Below are 22,316 nucleotides of genomic sequence, written 5' to 3'. Positions count from 1 at the left end.
ACTATGATGCTAGGAGCCCGGCTCCCTGCACTGTGTTCGGTCCGGTACTTGCGGCCGAAATACGTCCGTCATTTACGGACGTAATTAGTGTGTGTGCACATACCCTAAATAGTCACTGTCCAGGGTGTTGAAAGAGTTAACTGATCGGCAGTAACTGTTTCAGTACCCTGGACAGTGACTACCGATCACAGTACCTGTAAAAAAAAAGACGTTCATACTTACCGAGAACTTTCTGCTTCCTCCAGTCCGGTCTCCTGGCCGTTGCCTTGGTGACGCGTCCCTCTCGACATCCGGCCCGACATTCATTGATGACGATGCAGCCCATGTGAGCGCTGCAGCCAATCACAGGCTGCCGCGGCCTCTGCAGCCAATCACAGGCTGCAGAGGCCTCTGCAGCCAATCACAGGCTGCCGCGTCAGAAAAGGTCGGACTGGAGGAAGAAGAGGGACTCGTCAACAAGACAACGACCGGGTACGTATGAAATGCTTTTTATTTTATTTTTAATCAGCAGCCTCTTTTCTCTATCAGTGATTGATAGAGATAAGTGGCTGCCGATTTGTATAATGTTTTTGACCGGGTTCGGTCAAAACGGGTTCGGCCGAACCCGGTGAAGTTCGGATTCGCTGCGAACCGAACTTTACCGGAAGTTCGGACCGAAACCGGGTTCGGTTGTCCCGGTTCGCTCATCTCTACTCGGCACCTTTGCAGTTTGGGGAATTTTGCTGGGAAGTGTTGTCCTGGTATAATATGGGCACCCCCGCTTCCAGCTGATATGTTTGAGTCCTCCCCTTCCTGGTTCCCTAATTTTAGGACCCCAATAAATCGCCTCTTGAAACAGAAGACATGTTCCCCTGCACAACTGCATATTTTTATTTCCTGACTTATTGGAGCTTTAACTAATTTTATTTTTTCATAGACGTAGTGGTATGAGGACTTTTTGTTTTTTTGCGGGATGAGCTGTAGTTATTATTGGTACCATTACACACTTTGACTCTGTCCAATCAGTGCTGACAGTGTCAGACTGTGTAGGAACACGTCCTATTGACAAGAGAGAAGGTAGCATCCAGTTGTCAAATTATTTTTATTTTCCAGGAAAATTAACAGAGGAAAGAAACAATACAGAGTGTCAAGAAATGATGATCCAGAATTGTTATTTCATGGGGAATACAAGTATTTACCAAAAAGACATTTCAGGAGAGCTGACAGATCCTCTTTAACCCCTTCCCGACATCCGCCGTATATATACGGCGCTGCCGGGAAGGTGTTCCCGCAAAGCGCAGTACAGTTACGTCGCAGTGATGGTGCGGGCTCAGAAGCAGAGCCGGCACCATCACCGCGGGGTGACAGCTGTATTATACAGCTGGCACCCTCCTGTAACTGCCAGGACCGGAGCTATTCTCCGTTCCGGCTGATTAACCCCTCAGATGCTGCACTCAATATTGATGCAATCGCTGGGTTGCTGTGGCGTCCGATTCTGCCTTGTACAAGAGCCTGCGGCGAGTCCTCATAGGCTTGCTGTCAGTGAATAACTGACAGCGCTAATACACTGCACTACGTATGTAGTGCAGTGTATTAGAGTAGCGATCGGGGCAACAGGCCCTCAAGTCCCCTAGTGGGACAAGTCAAAAAAGTTAAAAAAAAGTTTATAAAAATGTGGTAAAACAATAAAAACACACACGTTTCAAATAAAAATAAAGCTAAACTGACTTTTTTCCCATAGTAAGTCTTTTATTATGGGAAAAACCGTAAAAATTAAAAAAACTATACATAATTGGTATCGCCGCGTCCATAACGACCCAAACGACAAAACTATTATGTCATTTATCCCGCACGGTGAACACGGTAAAAAAAAACATGAAAAACAACGCCAGAATCTTTGTTTTTAGGTCACATCTCCTTACAAAAAATGCTATAAAAAGTGATCAAAAAGTCACATTTAGGGCTGATTCAGACGTGCGTGGCATTTTTGCGCACGCAAAATACGCTGCGTTTTGCCTGCGCAAAAGCCACTTACCTGCTCCATGAGGCAGCATCATATGATGCGCGGCTGCGTGGTTTTCACGCAGCCGCCATCATTATGACACGCCATTCAGATGTTTGTAAACAGAAAAGCACGTGGTGCTTTTCTGTTTACATTCATCCTTTGGACAGCTGGTGCGCGAAACAGGCAGTTCGCACGGAAGTGCTTCCGTGCGACCTGCGTGGTTTTCACGCACCCATTGACTTCAATGGGTGCGTGATGCGCAAAATACGCCGAGATATTGACCATGTCGCTCTTTTTTCACAGCGGACAAACGCTGCGCAAAAAGCACGGACTGTCTGTACTGCCCCATAGACTTGTATTGGTCTGTGCGTGGCGCGTGAAAACCACGCGGCCCGCACTGACGCAATACACGTTCGTGTGAATCCAGCCTTACTCCAAAATAGTACTAACAAAAACGGCAATCCGTCCCGCAAAAAATAATCCCTGACACCGTTTCGTGCACGCAAAAATAAAAAAGTTATGGGTGTTAGAATATGGCGACACAGAAAACAAATGATTTTATAAAAAAAGTGATTTTATTGTGCAAAAGCTGCAATACATAAAAAAAACTATATAAATTTGGTATCGCCGTAATCGTATCGACCCGCAGAATAAAGCTAACATGTAATTTAGGGCGCACTGTGGATGCCGAAGAAAAAAACAATAAAAAACAATTCCAGAATTGCTTGTTTTTGGTAATTTCCTTTATCAAAAAATGAAATAAAAAGTGATCAAAAAGTCGTATGTGTTCTAAAATGGTACCAATAAAATCTACAGCCCGTCTCGCAAAAAACAAGCCCGCACACCGCTCAATCAACTGAAAAACAAAAAGTTATGGCACTAGTAATGCGGTGATGAAAAACATCTCAATGCGCAGGCCGGAGGGGAACATTCCTTCAGTTTCAGGGCCCTAGTATTTAGGAACTAGGAAAGGGAATGGACATAACACATCTGCTGGAAGCGAGGGTGCCCGTATTATACCAGCGCAAAACTTTCCGAGCAATATTTCCCAAACTACGAAGGAGAAAAGTCCCCAAAAGGTGCAGAGCGTTACAAAAGGGGGATAAGAAAGAAAACCGTTTATCAGTGTGACACCGGCCTGTGCATAACGGATTGCTTCACATCGTAACACACTTCTATGGATAATTGTATTATTTACCCCATTATTATACCCTCTTATTATACCCTGATGTACTCCGCCCAGATTACATATACCCCCACATTATAAACTGAAATACCAGCAAAACCCCAAACAGAAAAACTACCAAGCAAAATCCATGCTCAAAATGGCGGTCTTTCCCTTCTTAGCCCTACAGTGTGCACAAACAGCAATTTATGGCCACAAGTAAGGCATTACCATACCCGGGAGAACCCGCTTAACAATTTATGGGGTAAGATTCTCTAGGGGCACAACATATTGTGCGGTGAATAGGCAGATCAGTGGAAAAATTGCAATTTTCACTTTGCACCATCCACTGCGTATTCATTACTGAAAAACACCTGTGGAGTCTAAATTCTCACTACACCCCTTGATAAATGCCTTTAGGGGTGTAGTTTCTAAAACGGGGTCACTTTTGTTTGGTACATCAGTGGTTTTGCAAATGCAACATGGCGTCCGCAAACCATTCCAGCAAAATCTACGCTCCAAAAGATAAATACCGCTCCTTCTCTTCTGAATGCTCCCATATATGTAAACAGCTGATTATAACGACATATGGGGTGTTACCGTACTCGGGAGAAATTTCTTTACAAATGTTGGGGTTCTTTTTCTTCTTTATTCCTTGTAAAAATGAAAAATGTTGATCTAAAACTACATCTTGTTGAAAAAAAAATATTTTTCATTTTCATGGCTTAATTCTAATTAATTCAGCAAAAAACCTTTGGGATCAAAATTTTCACTATACCCCTAGATTCCTCAGGGGGTGCAGTTTCCCAAATGGAATCACTTTTGGGGTGTTTCCACTATACTAGTACTACAGGGGCTCAGCAAATGTGACATGGCGCCCAGAAACCATTCCAAAATCCAAATGGTGCTCCTTCCATTCTGAGCCATACCGTGTGTCCAAACAGATGTTTATGACCACATGTGGGGTATTGTTTTACTCGGGAGAAATTGCTTTACAAATGTTGCAGTGCTTTTTCTCCTTCAGTCCTTGTGGAAATGAAAAAAAAATACCTAAACCTACATTTTCTTTGAAAAAATGTAGATTTTCATTTTTACGGCCTACTTCCAATAAGTTCTGTAAAACACCAGTGGGGTCAAACTGCTCACTGTACCCCTAGATAATTTCCTCATGGGGTGTAGTTTCCAAAATGGGGTCACTTGTTGGGGGTATCCACTGTTTTGTCCCCTCAGGGGCTTTGCAAATGCGACATGGCCTCCGCAAACCATTCCTGCTAAATTTGAGTTCCAAAAGCCAAATGGCGCTCTTTCCCTTCTCAGCCTCACCGTGTGTCCAAACAGCCGTTTATGACCACATGTGGGGTATTGTTTTACTCGGGAGAAATTTCTTTACAAATTTTATGGTGCTTTTTCTCCTTCAGTCCTTGTGGAAATGAAAAAAAAATTAGCTAAACCTACATTTTATTTGAAAAAATGTAGATTTTCATTTTCATGGCCTAGTTCCAAAAATTTTTGCAAAAAAAAACTGGCCAGTCAAAATGCTTTCTACGCCCCTAAATAAATTCCTTGAGGGGGTAGTTTCCCAAATGGGGTCACTTTTGGGGGGTTTCCACTGTTTTAGTTCCACAAGACCTCTTCAAAGCTGACATGGTGCCTAAAAAATACTCTAATAAAAAGGAGGCCCAAAATCCACTAGGTTCTACTTTTGCTTCGGAGGTCGGTGCTTCAGTCCAGTAGCACACTAGGGCCACATGTGGGATATTTCCTAAAACTGCAGAACCTGGGCAATACATATTGAGTTGCATTTCTCTGGTAAAACCTTCTGTGGTACAAAAAAAATGGATTCAAATTGAACTTCTGGAAAAAAATAATGAACTTTGTAAATTTCACCTCTACTTTGCCTTAATTCCTGCACAATGTCTAAAGGGTTGAGAAACTTTCTAAATGCTGTTTTGAATACTTTGAGGGGTGCAGATTTTAAAATGGGGTGACTTATTGGGGGTTTCTAATATCTAAGGACCTCAAAGCCACTTCACAACTGAACTGGCCCCTGTAAAAATAGCATTTTGAAATTTTCTGGAAAATGTGAGAAATTGCTGCTAAAGTTCTAAGCCTTGTGACGTCCTAGAAAAATAAAATGATGTTCAAAAAACGCTAAACTAAAGTAGACATATGGGGGATGTTAATTAGCAACATTTTTGTGTGGTATAACTGCCAGTCTTACAAGCAGATACATCTAAATTGAGAAAAATGCTCATTTTGGCAATTTTTCGCAAAATTTGGGTGTTTTCCACAATTAAATACTGAATGTATCGGGCAAATTTTGCCAGTAACAAAGTCCAATGTGTCACGAGAAAACAATCTCAGAATCGCTTGGATAGGTAAAAGCACTCTGGAGTTATTACCACATAAAGTGAAACATGTCAGATTTGAAAAATGAGGCTCTGTCAGGAAGGTCAAAAGTAGCCAAAGAGGGAAGGGGTTAAATCCAATAAAATAGAATAAAACAAGTTATGGACACTGGTTAGCTTGTTGTTATCCAATCTACATAGCTTGGTAAGTGCACGCACAATATTTTAGAATTAATAAAAAGACCCATATACACCTTGTCACTTTTTAACTAGATCTGTATAACATGCAGTGGAATTGTTGGCAATTTCATGTAAGAATCCTGCCTGTAAAAATTAAGTAGAAGAATAATAAAAGTCAACCAGTCTGGTTTTAAATGGGAATGACCAAACAGTCAAAATGAAAAGGAAGTGGAAAGAAGTCTTAAGCCCTCCAGGTCTGTTGAAAAAAAAAACATTGTGAAGCTTCATTCATGAATCAGCCTGTTATCCACTGTGGAAAATCCCTGGTGTGGGATAGGGAGTGCCTGTTCTGTGCATTTACTCTACAGAGGGCTACGAGAGAAGTGCTATTGCTGGCTGAGTGTTTATGTCTACAAGGTTTGTTCCAGTGATACATTAACAAACCGCTCTGGCAGCTGCCAAATTCCTTACAGCCAATCGTGACCACTGTGCTGTGATGTCACTTCAAAACACAGAAACCTTATAAATATTCTCCAAATTAAAGAGCCCAAAGCATCCCCCCTCAGCACAAGATTGAGTCTCAGTTACAGCAGCCAGACCGAAAGCAAAAAGTGACGAGATGAAAAGTCCACTGCTAGACTTGCTGGTTCTTCTCCTTGACAAAATATCATTGGTGACCAACTTTAAGCTCTTCAGCATGCCAGAACAGACACGAGGAGATTCCCATTATATGGACACATCCTTTTTTAAACGAGGAGACTTGTTAGAGGTCCCCAGAACTCTGTTTGTTCACTTTGGGATCTACTTGGGAAATAACAAGGTTGCCCATCTGATGCCTGATATCCTCCCTGCTATTTCGGACGACAAGTGTCTGACTGGTAAAGTTGTCACCAACAAAAGGCTGATCCTGGGCGTCTTGGCTAAGGTGGCCAGTATCAGGGTGGACACTGTGCAGGACTTCGCCTATGGTGGAAGTATAATAGTTAATCACATGGACAAATGTTTCAAGACAAAACCTCTTTCTAATGAAGAAGTGGCTCAGAGGGCTGAGAAACTGGTGGGGGCCACATCATACAGTCTGCTGTGGGATAACTGCGAGCACTTTGTCACTTATTGTAGATACGGGTCTCCTGTAAGCTTTCAGACTGATAAGGTAAATTCTAATGTTACGTTTTATCTCTGAATATTTTATTTTATTTGAACTGACAATATAAACAGTATCAAAATGACATAAATAATCAATTAGCCAGTCATTTACTAGCTTTCTGGGCTACCTCAGAATTCCAATGACTGAGGGAATGAAAGGCTGCTTCTGCTGGGTTGAAGTAATATACACAGTATGTTATTGTTCCTCAGGATGTGAAAACTTTAATGTGTGCTAGGGTGAATGATTCAGTGTGCTGTAAGGATAAAAACATACACAGTGCTCTCCACAACTTCAATATACTTTCCATATCACGCAGTATTGCCAATACCGCCAGGCACTGCAAAATTAATATGGTTAAAGGGGCTTTTCGAGGTCCCATGAAAATTTACTGAATGGAGGAAATGGCCTAAAATAATCTGTACTCACCTGATAAACCTTCTGCCGCTTCGCTGAGGTACACTGTTAAGGCCAGCGATTGGCTGCCACGGTCACGTGGTTATACGGGCATGTCATCGCTGCACCAAGGTAAACAAAGAGCGGTGAGAACCACCTAAGTGAGAGCAGCGCAGCAGCAGCAGGTTTATCAGGTGAGTATAGCTTATTTTGTTATTTAATGCCATTTCCTACATTTATGAATTTTATTGAGATCTCAGTATGAAATGTTAAATACTTTTGTGTCAAAAAAGACAAAAGTATAATAGGTATGATACCTTTATTGGCTAACCATAAAAGTTCTATATGCAAGCTTTCAGAGCACAGAGGCCCCTTCTTCAGGCAGTTTACAAATGAATGACTTAGAAAAAAGCACAACATTTAGATGTTACACAAAGACAATTAGTACATGAGGTGATACATCATTAAGATAAGCCGGGGCAATAAAACTGAGGTTATAGGGGTGATGACTTAGGAGTTAAGGCATCTGGAGTCAGTCTGATGGGGGACGTGACGTGTGTCCATGTAGTGGCTCATAAATCCTGGTGTTAGATTGAGGCCTTGTGTCAATGACTGGAATTTTATCATCATCTTGAATTCCCAAATTTTTCTTTCTCTGTTGTTTTTAAAATGACCCTTCAGAATGAGTACCTTTAAATCTGCCAAACTGTGGTCTGGTCCCGAGAAGTGTTTTCCCACGGGTGTATCCACCTCCTGTTTTATTGTATGTCTGTGAAGATTCATCCTGGTTTGTAGTTTTTGTATTGTTTCTCCAATGTAGATTCCTTTATTGATGCACCTTGTACACAGGATCATGTACACTACATTGGAGGATGTACAGGAGAACGTGCCAGTGATTTTATAGTCCTGCTGCGTGTTTGGTATCTGGATGGTGTTTGATGACCAGATGTTGGTACAGGTCTTGCATTTTCTACTGTTGCAAGGAAAAGTGCCAGTCTCTGATGGTGGTGAGAGGGCACTTCTGACCAGGAGATTCCTTAGGTTTGGTGGCTGTTTGTATGCAAGGAGTGGTAAATCTGGGAATATTTCCTTCAGTTTATTGTCTTTGTTAAATATAGGTTGGAGATCAGCAGCAATTTTCCTCAAGATGTTCATTTGGGGGTTGTATATGACCACTAGGGGAACCCTGCTGTTGTCTTCCTTCTTTTTGTACTCCAGAAGATTGCTCCTTGGAATTCTTGTTGCTCTGTAGATCTGATCATCTATAATCCTTGGATGGTATCCATTTAACTGGCAGTGCCACATGCTCAAATAATACCTATAATGCCTACATACAGCTGTACACTGCCCAAATAACAGTTAGATGTAGTGAACTATTGTACCTAATGCCTTTACCATTAAAATTCCGGGTGAGCCAGGCTATTGGTGGTACCCCCTTTAGTAGGTACAGATGATGTGCCCTGTGTGACTGCACAGGTAGAATACCAATAAGGCCAACCCTGCTTACAAATCTAATGTTTTTATCAGCGTTTTTTTTTTTTAAATGCTACAATTCTAAGAGTTTTTTTGGTGTAGATATAGTATACATAGTTTATTACTGAACTTTGTGCTAAAATTAGGCACCCAAGTGCTGATGTTTAGAATTGCTGCTACAGGTAAAGGACTGTTTATCTGAGGTGTCCACATAAACTGCTCGGTATGAAGAAGATATGTAGTTTACCTCCAGAGAGAGGAACCTCTAGGTGGTTCATCTTTGTGACATTACTATCCAAAACCTCACTACAGGTGAAGTAAAAATAGATATGCTGCTGTTTGCGTTACTGCAGTTCAGTTTGCTGTCAAGTGGTGGGAGCCTAAGCCAGACTTTGTTATTGGGCCCTTTAAATACTAGTTACGCTCCTGAGTATTTGGGTACAGAATTTTATTGCAAGCTACTAGTATAGCTGACTATCACAGTTACCCCAGGAATTACAAAAAAGTGAAGTTTAAGAAGCCATGCAAAACTGCACTATGCCAACAAAATAACCGAGAACAGGCCAGTGATGAGCATCATGGAGTACGTGTAGTAGTTCTCCACTGAAATTAAAGGGGTTGTCCAGGTTCAGAAATACATGGCGGCGTATAAAAGAAACAGCACACCTGCCCATGGGTTGTGTCTGGTATGGCAGCTAAACTCAGTTAAAGTAAATTATGTGGTGCTGGTTTTGGAAAAGTTTTTCTAATCCTGGAAAACCCGCTCAGGGTACATCCACCCACAGCGTAAACACTGCGTCAATCTGCAGATATCAATTTAGTAAAAACTCTGCGGAATTTCCGCATGGATAATTCTAAAAGAAACTGCAGTGTTTGTGCTGTGTGCGGACGTACCCTTAAACGGGTTATCCAGGATTTTAAAATTGATGGCCTAACCTTAGTCGCTAAGGCACCACAGCCCCTTCAAACTGCTAATGAGCCCCCTGTCCCACAGATCTAATACTGATGGGCTATCAATTTTAAAAGCCAAAATAACCCCATTGATGACAGTTTCAGAAACCTTTGATTATTCTTCTCACTGAGAGGTTTTCATAACTCCTATTCATTTAGTGGAGAGCGACTACATGTATGTCAAGTTGAGGGTTTACACTGGACCCCTTCCTGGCTTCCGACTGATCAGACTTTTATAATATATCTAATTGGCATGGTATAAAAGTAATTGGATAATCCCTTAAATTTTTTCTGGTGATTCAACTTCTAGGCTAAGTTTACACACAGTGTAAATACTGCGTGTAGAGACCCACACTGAAAATACACAAACATTCCCCCAGCCTAATGGTTCAAAACTCATAATGGTTCTACTAATATTGGGTAATGCGCATCCCCTGGCAGCTATTTCTATGGGAAGTAGGGCAGATAGTAAAATAGCATTTTAGTTGCATCCCTCTTGATATTATCATATTAATATGATTTTTTTTTCAGCTTAGGCGGTGTTCACATCAGCGTTGGGCTTCCGTTCATGGGTTCTGTTAGACCTGTCCATCGGTGGAACCCATGAACGGAAAGCCAAACGGACACCATAGCTTCTGTTTGCATTACCATTGATTTTAATGGTAATGCTTCCATTGCAATTGGTTTCCGTTTGTCTCAGTTCCATAAAGTTTCTGTTTTTTTAGCGGAAACCATAGCATAATCGACTACACTATTGATTCCGCCGAAAAAACTGAATCCTAACAAAACGGAAACAAACGCAAACCATTTTCAACACAAGCATTACCATTAAAATCAATGATAATACAAACGGAAGCTATGGTGTCCGTTTGGCTTTCCGTTCATCTGTTCCTCTGACGGAACGGATGAACGGAAACCCCAAACGGAACCTGATGCTGAAGTGCACGAGGCCTTATTTATGTTGTAAACAGTTTTGTTTTGTACTTTTGTTTTGTACCTCTTATTCTCTCCCTCCCCTACATAAAACACATGGGCAACTGGGCACCAATTAAAGTTCCAGTAACAAGCTGTACTGAACGGCCTAAAGTTGGCAGATAATGCAGCTTCTGGGACAGTAGTTTTTGTTTTCTTAAAAAGAGTTGGGCAATATTTCTTTGAAGGGTTTCTTACACTCAGTACTTTTACAAGCTAGCTTCTGTAGACTCTCAGTTGCTTGCTCGTAAAATCCTGCACATTATAGACATAAGCCTGGCTCTGTAGTTTTATTGCAGAATCTGGGCCAACTTTTTGCAGTTTAGATTCAGAGGCCTACAGTACATAGGACTAAAGTATATAGGACCTAATACAGGACATGATTATAGGTTGTATAATGTAAATTAATTTTAGAGAACCTCAGGTAAGCTGTTCATTAATGAAGAAAGCAGACACTGTCATGCTGGTTGTCTCTAGAGATGATGTGATTATTAGGGTGTATTCAGATGCGGCAGATGATTTGTTGCAGAAATGTCTGCAGTATGTTCATTAATTCCAGCATGCTCATTTAGACGAATGGGACAGTCGCAGAAATGTCTGCAACAAATCTGGTGTGTGTGAATATAACCTTATTAAGATATTCCAGTAGCTACATAGAGATGACAGCTATAAATGCAACTTTGCCTACTAATAATAATCACAGTATGCTTAAAGAGGCTCTGTCACCACATTATAAGCGCCCTATCTTCTACATAATGTGATCGGTGCTGTAATGTAGATTACAGCAGTGTTTTTTAGAAAAACTATCAATTTTGACCAATCAGCATCACACACTTCTCTCCATTCATTTACTCAGCACATAGTGATCTTGCTAGATCATGATGTGCAGTCACAACGCGAGATTATGCTTGCTGTCATTAAGTCCCACACAAACGTTACCGAAGTGTCAGGATTGTGAATAGACATCGCGTCCTGGCTGGAAGCTATGTCTATTCACTCTGAAGACACTTCAGTAACGTTAATGTGTGAGTATGTGACTGTACATCATGATCTAGCAAGATCACTACGTGCTGAGTAAATGAATGGAGAGAAGTGTATGATGATGATTGGTCAAAATTGATAGTTTTTTAAATAAAAAACACTGCTGTAATCTACATTACAGCGCCGATCACATTATGTAGAAGATAGGCCACTTATAATCTGGTGACAGAGCCTTTTTAGAGGAAATAAAGTAAAACTCCTTTTACAGTGCCCACATTAGGATGACAAGGGTACTCCTAATATACTCACCGTGATTGACCATTGCTGTCACGTGTTATGATGTCACAATGGATGACACTTCACAGCCTGTCACTGTAAACTGAGACTTGTGTAGCAGGAGCAGTAAACCAGAACAATGAAGGGTGAGTTGGCCCTCATATGTTCACAGTTAAAGGGAATGTGACGCTAGAAATTTTTATTTTTTTTTAGTTAAACAATTAGTGTATAGGTGATTAAACGTTGTTCTAATTTTTTACATTTTTTTCATGAGTCAGGAAATATTATAAATTAGATTCTAATTTATAATATTTCCCAGTGCTGGTCACTAGATGGAGCAATTCCCAAAATTGCAGCATTGCATGTGGTAAAGCAACCACATTGCTTTATGCTGCAAAATTTGAGAAAACTCACTCGCTCTAGTGAGCTCTCAGAATCGCCCCCTCCTTTATCCTGGCTAGTGCCGGGAGAAACGAGGGGATTGAACGGTCAAACCTCCTACACTGTGTGTCGCCATTTTTTGAGCTAACACACAGTGTAGTAGGTTTACATACAGTAGTAAACACACAGTAAAACACTTACATACACAGAAATAACTTACCTGCTCCAGTCGCCGCCGCTCCCTCCGGTTCGTCCGCTCCGTCTGCTACTGCCGCTCCAAGTGCACCAAGTGCTCCAAGTGCACAAGTCCGGAAGCCACGACCGAAGTAGTAATCTTACTGTCCAGCCGCGACTTCCGGTCTACAGGAAAATGGCGCCGGACGGCGCCGTTCCCACACAGACAGCGTACAGCATAGTGGATGGAACGGGCCCCGTTCGCATTCACTATGGGACTGTAAGCTGCCGTATTCCATGTCTGTATGTGTCGTTAATCGACACATACAGAAATGGAGAAAAAAAATGGCAGCCCCCATAGGGAAGAAAAAGTTCAAAAATAAAAAAAAGTAAAACACAAACACACAAATAAATATAAAAGTTTTTAATAAAACACTAAAATCAAACCGATGTAAAAAAAATTTTTTTTCGTGACACTGTTCCTTTAAGGTTTTTTTTGTGATATTATCATGAATCTTGGGAAACAGCTGAAAAACTGTTTTGGTATTATTATTATTTACTTTCTCTTTTTTCTATAGTGCAGAATTTCCCTTTCGTGGAGGTAAATTTGGCTTAGATAAAACAGCAAGTGACTGGTGATGGATCTCCAACTGTGGGGGAATTCCTGACAGGCATATTGTAATGACCGGGGGGTAGGGAAACGGACAAGTGAGCCCTAATCTACCCGCCACTCTGTCCCTGCCTACTTGCAACGACCCGCCCTAGGCGACGGGGTACAACTGGGCGGCGGTCCCTGCACTCAGTAAGTGCACGACAAACACGACGAACATACAAGGGAATACAAGCAAGGGAAAGGGGCAGTTGCCAGGAGTGTGCGAGGTACCAAACGAAGAGCAGAAGAGTAGTCAGTAAGCCAGGGTCTGTATGGAGCAGGAACAAAATAGAAGGAGCTGTAGCTGGGCCAGGAAACCACACGAAAAAGAATCACAAGCACTGGAGGAACAGGAAAGGCAGGCTTAAATAGACTGAGGGCGGGAGCTAGCTGAGTCTGGCCAGGTTGCGATAGGCTCTCCCACTCCTAAGCCTGCCAGCCTGAGTGGTGGAAGCTGGAGTCAGTCTCAGGGATGTAGATTCAGGTGCTGACTAATTAATTAAGGGAGTTAACCCCGAAGCTGTGCCTGGCAGATCCTTTACAGTACCCCCCCTTTTATGAGGGGCCACCGGACCCTTTCTAAGTGGACCTGGCTTACTGGGGAAACGCAGGTGGAACCTCCTGACCAATACCCCAGCGTGAACATCCCGGGCGGGTACCCAAGTCCTCTCCTCGGGCCCGTAACCTCTCCAATGGACCAGGTACTGGAGGGAGCCTTGGACCATCTTGCTGTCCACAATCCTGGCCACCTCGAATTCCACCCCCTCAGGGGTGAGGACGGGAACAGGAGGTCTCCTCGAGGGAGCCAAGGACGGGGAGCAGCGTTTAAGGAGGGAGGCATGAAACACGTCGTGTATACGAAAAGACGGGGGTAACTCCAGCCGGAAGGAGACAGGATTGAGGACCTCAATGACCTTATACGGCCCAATAAACCGGGGAGCAAACTTCTTGGACGGAACCTTGAGACGCAAGTTCCTAGACGACAACCACACCAGATCCCCGACCATAAACAGGGGGTTAGCAGAACGTTTTCTATCAGCCTGAGTTTTTTGTACGCTCTGGGACGCCTCTAGGTTCTTCTGAACCTGGGCCCAGACTGTGCACAGTTCCCGATGAATGACCTCTACCTCGGGATTGTTGGAACTACCAGGTGAAACGGAGGAGAACCGTGGATTAAACCCAAAATTACAGAAAAAGGGAGAGACCCCTGACGAGTTACTGACCCGGTTATTAAGGGAAAATTCGGCGAGGGGAATGAATGAGACCCAGTCATATTGACAGTCAGAGACAAAACACCTTAAGTATTGTTCTAGAGATTGATTAGTCCTCTCCGTTTCGCCATTGGTTTCAGGATGGAAGGCAGAGGAGAAGGACAGATCAATCCCCAACTTCATACAGAAGGCTCTCCAAAACAATGAAACAAATTGTACCCCTCTGTCCGAAACAATATTGACAGGGACCCCATGGAGACGCAGGATGTGTTTGACAAACAAGGTAGCCAACGTCTTGGCGTTGGGTAGTTTCTTGAGGGGCACAAAGTGGCACATCTTACTGAAGCGGTCTACCACCACCCACACCACCGACTTGCCTTAGGATGGAGGCAAATCGGTGATAAAATCCATGGAGATATGTGTCCATGGTCTCTGGGGAATGGGCAACGAACGCAGTAAGCCCGCTGGTCGGGACCTGGGAGTCTTGGACCTAGCACAAACCTCACAAGCGGCGACGTAGGCCTTAACGTCTTTAGGCAACCCAGGCCACCAATAATTTCTGGTAATGAGGTGTTTGGTACCCAGGATGCCTGGATGACCAGATAGTGCGGAGTCATGATTTTCCCTAAGTACCCTTAGCCGGAATTGCAGGGGAACAAACAGCTTGTTCTCAGGAAGGTTCCCGGGAGCTGAACCTTGATCAGCAGCAATTTCAGAGACTAAATCAGAATCAATTGAGGAAATGATTATACCTGGAGGCAAAATACAAGCAGGATCTTCCTCCGAAGGAGGGCTGGCCATGAAGCTACGCGACAGTGCATCAGCCTTAATATTTTTAGACCCAGCCCTATAGGTAACCAAAAAATTGAATCTGGTAAAAAATAACGCCCATCGAGCTTGTCTCGGGTTTAGCCTCCGGGCAGATTCTAGGAAAACCAGATTCTTGTGGTCGGTAAGGACCGTTACCTGGTGTCTAGCCCCCTCCAGGAAGTGGCGCCACTCTTCAAATGCCCATTTAATGGCTAAGAGTTCGCGGTTGCCAATATCATAGTTACTCTCAGTTGGCGAAAACTTCCTGGAGAAGTATGCACAGGGGCGGAGATGGGTGAGGGACCTGGTACCCTGGGACAAGACAGCCCCCACTCCCACCTCAGATGCGTCAACTTCCACGATAAATGGCTCCATTTGTTTGGGCTGAACCAGCACCGGGGCCGAGATAAAGCACTTCTTAAGGACCTCAAAAGCCTGGACAGCCTCAGGAGGCCAGTGGAGGAGATCAGCACCTTTGCGAGTGAGGTCCGTAAGAGGCTTAGCGATGACCGAGAAGTTAGCAATAAATCTCCTGTAATAATTAGCGAACCCCAAAAAACACTGTAACGCCTTCAGGGAGGCAGGTTGGACCCATTCCGCCACAGCCTGAACCTTGGCGGGGTCCATGCGGAATTCATGAGGAGTGAGGATTTGACCCAAAAATGGTATCTCCTGTACCCCAAACACACATTTTTCGGTTTTGGCAAACAGTTTGTTTTCCCGAAGGACCTGGAGCACCTTCCTGACATGCTCAATGTTGGAGGACCAGTCCTTGGAAAACACCAGTATGTCATCAAGGTACACTACAAGAAATATCCCCAGGTAATTTCTCAAAATCTCATTTATGAAATTCTGGAAGACCGCAGGGGCATTACACAACCCAAAGGGCATGACGAGGTATTCGAAATGGCCTTCGGGCGTGTTAAACGCAGTCTTCCACTCATCCCCCTCTTTGATGCGAATAAGGTTATACGCCCCCCGTAGATCCAATTTAGAGAACCATTGGGCCCCCTGAACCTGATTAAAGAGATCAGGAATCAAAGGAAGGGGATACTGGTTCCTTACCGTGACCTTATTCAGGCTACGGTAGTCAATGCATGGCCTAAGACCACCATCCTTCTTCCCCACGAAGAAGAAGCCAGCACCTACCGGAGAAGAAGAGGGACGAATGTAACCCTTGGCCAGGGATTCCTGGATATACTCTCTCATGGCTTCACGTTCGGGACAAGAAAGATGAAATATCCTACCCTTAGGGAGCTTAGCTCCTGGTACCAATTCGATAGCGCAATCGTATTCTCTATGAGGAGGTAACACTTCGGAGGCCTCCCTAGAGAAAACATCAGCGAAGTCCTGAACAAACTCGGGTAGCGTATTCGCCTCCTCAGGGGGAGAAATAGAATTAACAGAAAAACATGACATACAACATTCATTACCCCATTTGGTTAGCTCCCCAGTATTCCAGTCAAACGTGGGATTATGCAACTGCAACCAGGGAAGGCCTAGAACCAAATCGTACGATAATCCCTGCATCAACAGTACAGAGCATTGCTCCAAATGCACGGAGCCAACCAGGAGTTCAAAAACAGGGGTATGCTGTGTAAAATAACCATTAGCAAGAGGAGTGGAGTCGATACCCACTACCGGGACAGGTTTAGGCAAATCAATCAGAGGCATAGCAAGAGACATAGCAAATTCCACAGACATAATATTAGTAGAGGACCCTGAATCCACGAAGGCACTGCCGGCAGCAGACCTACCACCAAAAGAGACCTGAAAGGGAAGCAAGATCTTAGTACGTTTCCTATTTACTGGAAATACCTGTGCGCCCAAGTGACCTCCCCGATGATCACTTAGGCGCGGAAGTTCTCTGGCTGCATTCTTACGCTTAGGACAGTTGTTCACTTGATGCTTGTCATCCCCACAGTAGAAGCAGAGACCATTCTTCCTGCGGAATTCTCTACGTTGTTGGGGGGACACGGAGGCCCCGAGTTGCATAGGTATCTCTGAGTCTTTCGGGGAGGAACGAAGCAACGGAACTTCGGGAGGCATCATGGGGGAGTCGGAGGAGAAAACACATAAACGTTCATGTTGTCGTTCCCTGAGACGTCGGTCAAGTCGTACCGCTAAAGCCATAGCCTGGTCTAGGGAGTCAGAAGAGGGATAGCTAACTAGCAGGTCTTTCAGGGCATTCGACAGACCCAACCTAAACTGGCACCTTAAGGCAGGGTCATTCCACCGAGAAGCTACGCACCACTTCCTAAAGTCAGAGCAATACTCCTCAACAGGTCTCTTACCCTGACGTAAGGTCACCAGCTGACTCTCGGCAAAGGCAGTCCTGTCAGTCTCGTCATAAATAAGTCCGAGAGCAGAAAAGAAACAATCAACGGAGGAAAGTTCAGGGGCGTCAGGAGCCAAGGAGAAGGCCCACTCTTGGGGCCCTTCCTGGAGCCGGGACATAATTATACCCACCCGCTAGCTCTCAGAACCTGAGGAATGAGGCTTTAAACGAAAGTAAAGCCTACAACTCTCCCGAAAGGAGAGAAAAGCCCTCCGGTCCCCTGAGAACCGGTCGGGCAACTTGAGGTGGGGTTCAAGAGGTGCGGTGGGGTGAACTACCAAGGTAGCATCAGGCTGGTTGACCCTCTGAGCCATGGCCTGGACCTGTAGGGAGAGACCCTGCATTTGCTGAGCCAGGGTCTCACGGGGGTCCATAGTGGTGTCAGGGACCAGGGTAGACTAGGTATGGGCTTGTGATTATGTAATGACCGGGGGGTAGGGAAACGGACAAGTGAGCCCTAATCTACCCGCCACTCTGTCCCTGCCTACTTGCAACGACCCGCCCTAGGCGACGGGGTACAACTGGGCGGCGGTCCCTGCACTCAGTAAGTGCACGACAAACACGACGAACATACAAGGGAATACAAGCAAGGGAAAGGGGCAGTTGCCCACGGCAACACCGTGAGCAACCAGAGTGGTGAACGAGCCGAGTCAAGCCAGGAGTGTGCGAGGTACCAAACGAAGAGCAGAAGAGTAGTCAGTAAGCCAGGGTCTGTATGGAGCAGGAACAAAATAGAAGGAGCTGTAGCTGGGCCAGGAAACCACACGAAAAAGAATCACAAGCACTGGAGGAACAGGAAAGGCAGGCTTAAATAGACCGAGGGCGGGAGCTAGCTGAGTCTGGCCAGGTTGCGATAGGCTCTCCCACTCCTAAGCCTGCCAGCCTGAGTGGTGGAAGCTGGAGTCAGTCTCAGGGATGTAGATTCAGGTGCTGACTGATTAATTAAGGGAGTTAACCCCGAAGCTGTGCCTGGCAGATCCTTTACACATATATGTATTATTGAAACAGCATATATGTGTAATAAGTTTTATTAGAGTTTTCAAGAAAACACAAACAAACCCTAGGTGAAACATACCCCGACATTGAACAAGAAATACAAGTCACATAGGTCACAAAAATAGAAAACTTGTATACCTGTAAATCATAGCCATATTTCATGTATACAACGGCACTGATAATAAAAACTTTGAGGTAAGCAATAGTCGACCTGCAGATAGACAAGGAGTCCAGTATGGAATTTATAAAATGTATTAGCGAGCAGATAAGCCAGTATCATTAGTGACCTGGAAGTCGACCAAACAGAACAATAGACACACCAGGAAATGGGGAGTGGGAGAGAAAATAAAATAAATATAATAATCACGAAAAAAAAACAGTATATAGGAGTGCGGTTAAATGGACACTAACTTTTCAAACAACTTATGCTAAGGAAATAGTATACCTGATATAGATCAACTTTGTAATTTACTTACTGTTAAAATTTTGTTATTTTTTTCCTTGCAAATTCTGAGTGAAGTTACTGCCACTAGGTGTCTCCCTTTCTGTAATCTGCTGTCGACCCCCTGTTGTAAAGCAATGTACGTCCCTGGTTACAGAGCAGAATTGATGGACTACAGAAGGTGGGGGTGTGTTGCTTCATTGCCTGCCAATACAAGTCTTTGTAGAAGTACTGGGCAAATGTCTCCCGCTAAGTAAACTTACTGCTTCACTGGCCCGTAATGAAACCAATTAACGAGCCGAGTAAGGAGCTACGCCTAATCATATAATCATAGGTCAGAGAGCCCCGTCCCACTTCTATATTTGGGGCATGTGAGAACCGTTCTTGCTATAAGAGGCCTATCCTTGCCCCAGACAAATCGTGTGAAGGCAGAATATAATTCACCAAAAAAAAGGACAATCGGTACTGTCTGGAACAGGTTGAGGAATCTAGGCAAAACATCCATCTTTAGGTCATTTATCCTCCCGAACCAGTACAGAGATTTCCGTTGATATACCCCAAGGTCGCTAAAGGATTTACAGAGGAGGGGAGAAATGGTATAAATTACACTTCAGATCAGTGGGTATCTTGACCCCTTAATATGTAATGAAAGAAAGACACCATTGGTAAGGGAAGCTTAATTGTATTGAGTGGGCTAAACAGAGAAACACAGAGGGAAAAGATGCCCACAATGATGTATCAAAGGCATATTCCAAATTTTACATATATGTACAAAATAATTATCAATTAATACGGGAGAGTCAGTGCAAAAAGATGTAATGATCACCACTGCGATCATAGAGACAGAAAACCCTTGGTGTCTCACCAAGCCATACACAAACACTCATGTGAGGGACCTTTTCCTGCGCTGCCCGACAGGACAGTCCTTCTTCTTCTGCCCATCATGGGTGAGAGGATGTGGTGTAGGTGCCGGCAACAAGATTTAGGCGAGGTGAAGGCGCGGAACAGACAAAAAAGTTTTTTTCACATAGCCAGGACACTCCCACTCCCGTAACAGCATTTGTAATAATAACATATTAGTACATTTCTATACAATTCATTCTATACACTTTCTATATCCTTTTGGCCAGGATCTCACACACACAGATTTGATGCAGCTTTTGGCTTCGTTTTTCGAGCCAAAGCCAGAAGTGGATCCAAACGGAAGAAAGGATATAAAGAAAAGACTGATACATCTCTTTTCTTTTGTGTCCACCTCTGTGTTTAGCCTTAGGCCAGGATCACACGCACAGATTTGATGCCGTTTTTTATGCCGTTTTTGGCTCAGTAACTTTAGCCAAAGCCAGAAGTGGATCCAAAAGGAAGGAAGGTATAAAGAAAAGACTGATGCATCTCATTTCTTTTGTGGCCACCTCTAAGTTTTATCAAACAAACTGAGGCAAAAACTGCATCAAAACTGTGTGTGTGATCATGGCCTTAAGGTAACTGTAAAGTGAACATCACAAAGTTATCTAATATAATTATTTACATTTTAGTATGCAATAAAAACGGAAGAGTGCAAAATCATATTTTTATCCTACTGTAACCATCAGGACATGCAGATTTACTGCACATTTTTGGTGTGGATTCTGCACTGAAAATCCTCAGCGATATACAGTTCAATTCAAGTGAATTATACAAAAATTTCAAAATTCAGAGCATGCCCTACTTGTCGCAAATTTGTTCCGGATTCTGTACAACATTTCACTTTTGGTACTGCTAGGGTGAAATCCACACCCAAAACTGCAGCTAAACTGGTGGTTGCTGGTCTGTTCCACAGCAGAAATTTCCGCTGCGTGTGAACATGGTTTAATGTATTCATGTTTCATCCATTGTCATTCATGGTATGTTCACACACTACAGATTTGTTCTATACATCTGGCTAGGGTTTGTAAATATCTATTCACATGCAAAAACTGCACCAAAGACTGTCTGTGTGTGTGATCCTGGCCTTATAGTGTTTTTTTTCTGAGATTTGTCCACACACATGGTTTACATGGAGACTTTCTTTAACTTATATCATTGTTTTATTCCATTTAGTCTTAGCTGAATGACTAATTTCCTAGTAGTAACCCACAGTTACACTTCCAATGCTACTTCCAGTAATCTATGATGACTTGTTAATCTTGTCATGTCTTGTTTATTGTCAGTGATTAGATATTGTAATATTATAATATGACCGGGCAATTCTCCTGCATTAGGGAGATCTCTGTCGCAAGAAGTTTTTAAATTTAGAATGAGTGGGAAAAAGTTTTGATCTTGGTTATTTACTTATGGATTATGTTATGATCACCCTAACAGATGTTTGCTTTGCCTTCTAGTTTTGTGAGATCGTGAAGAGGATTATCAGAGATCAGAGAAGTGTGTTCGTTTCTGCTGCTTCAGGACTGGTTTTAACCCTTTGTCTGGGACTGGATCCTTCAACAACTCTGCCTTGTCTCCTTATCACTTTCACCCTGTGGATGGCGAGCTAGAAGCAGTGGACTCTCGCAAACTGTAAATAGTACATAATGTAAAATAATGTATTTATATTGTATCTGTTAAGGTGATGTGTATAACAAGTCATGTAATATTTACTCTCATTTGTTTGTACAAAGAGGTTACTGTACAATAAAAAGTTTTGTAAACTCAAGTGAGATTGTTGATTGACATGTTTTGTAAGTACAACCCAGACTGCTTTCCCTTAAAGTGGTATTCCCATCACAAAATGTTATGGCATATCACTAGGATATAACTTATATATAAAGCATTATGATCAGTAGAGGTCTGACCTCGCCGTTCCTGTCCCCCTGCCACCCAATGTAACGGGAAGTGCAATACAGCTCCATTCAAGTGAATTGGTGGCTGGGAGCTCCACTGTGTAGGAAAAGACTTTAAAAGGGGCCCCAGAGCTAAACTAGTACTATGGCCTCTTCTTACTGAGGATCAGTGGGGGTTCCAGCAGTGTTACCAAGAGACGATGAATTGAAAAATTAAAGTACAGTGAAATACCTTTAATCACAATTCTGCTGGTCAGGCACTTGTTTTCATCACTGCACAAAAATAACACAATATTTAATAAACAGTCACCTCTCAAGTTCCATTAATGCCAGATTTAAAGAGAACCTTTCACCTGCCCATAAATGATCAGCTGAATGCAGCATGTACTGGGGAGGGCTGCACAAACCCTGGCGCACTTTATATTTTTTTCCTATCTTCCTCCGTTATTTAGATATCGGTGCCATTATATTTGGCGCACAATATTTATATAACACCCTGAACTGTCAATGGGGCGAGTAATTGGCAAGGGGGCATGTAAAATCACTGTGACACTGTCCAATCCACTACGGACAATGTTACAGCAAGAGCTGGAGAGAAGAGAGCGTGCGCGCACGCACACGCAGCTCGGAGCAGTGCACGCTCT

General features: G+C 43.4%; 1 protein-coding gene across 1 annotated transcript; it reads left to right on the top strand.

The window, feature by feature from the left end:
- Positions 1-6,247: 6,247 nt before the first annotated feature.
- Positions 6,248-21,545, top strand: LRAT (lecithin retinol acyltransferase). The gene is made up of 2 exons (XM_075849681.1): positions 6,248-6,830; positions 21,235-21,545. Exons 1-2 carry the CDS (start codon positions 6,297-6,299, stop codon positions 21,385-21,387), a joined length of 687 nt encoding a protein of 228 aa, XP_075705796.1. The 5' UTR covers positions 6,248-6,296; the 3' UTR covers positions 21,388-21,545.
- Positions 21,546-22,316: the final 771 nt, after the last annotated feature.

The sequence above is a fragment of the Rhinoderma darwinii genome, chromosome 1 (assembly GCF_050947455.1).
Source record: "Rhinoderma darwinii isolate aRhiDar2 chromosome 1, aRhiDar2.hap1, whole genome shotgun sequence".
Taxonomy (NCBI): domain Eukaryota; kingdom Metazoa; phylum Chordata; class Amphibia; order Anura; family Rhinodermatidae; genus Rhinoderma; species Rhinoderma darwinii.
This window is presented reverse-complemented; position numbering and strand designations above follow the sequence as displayed.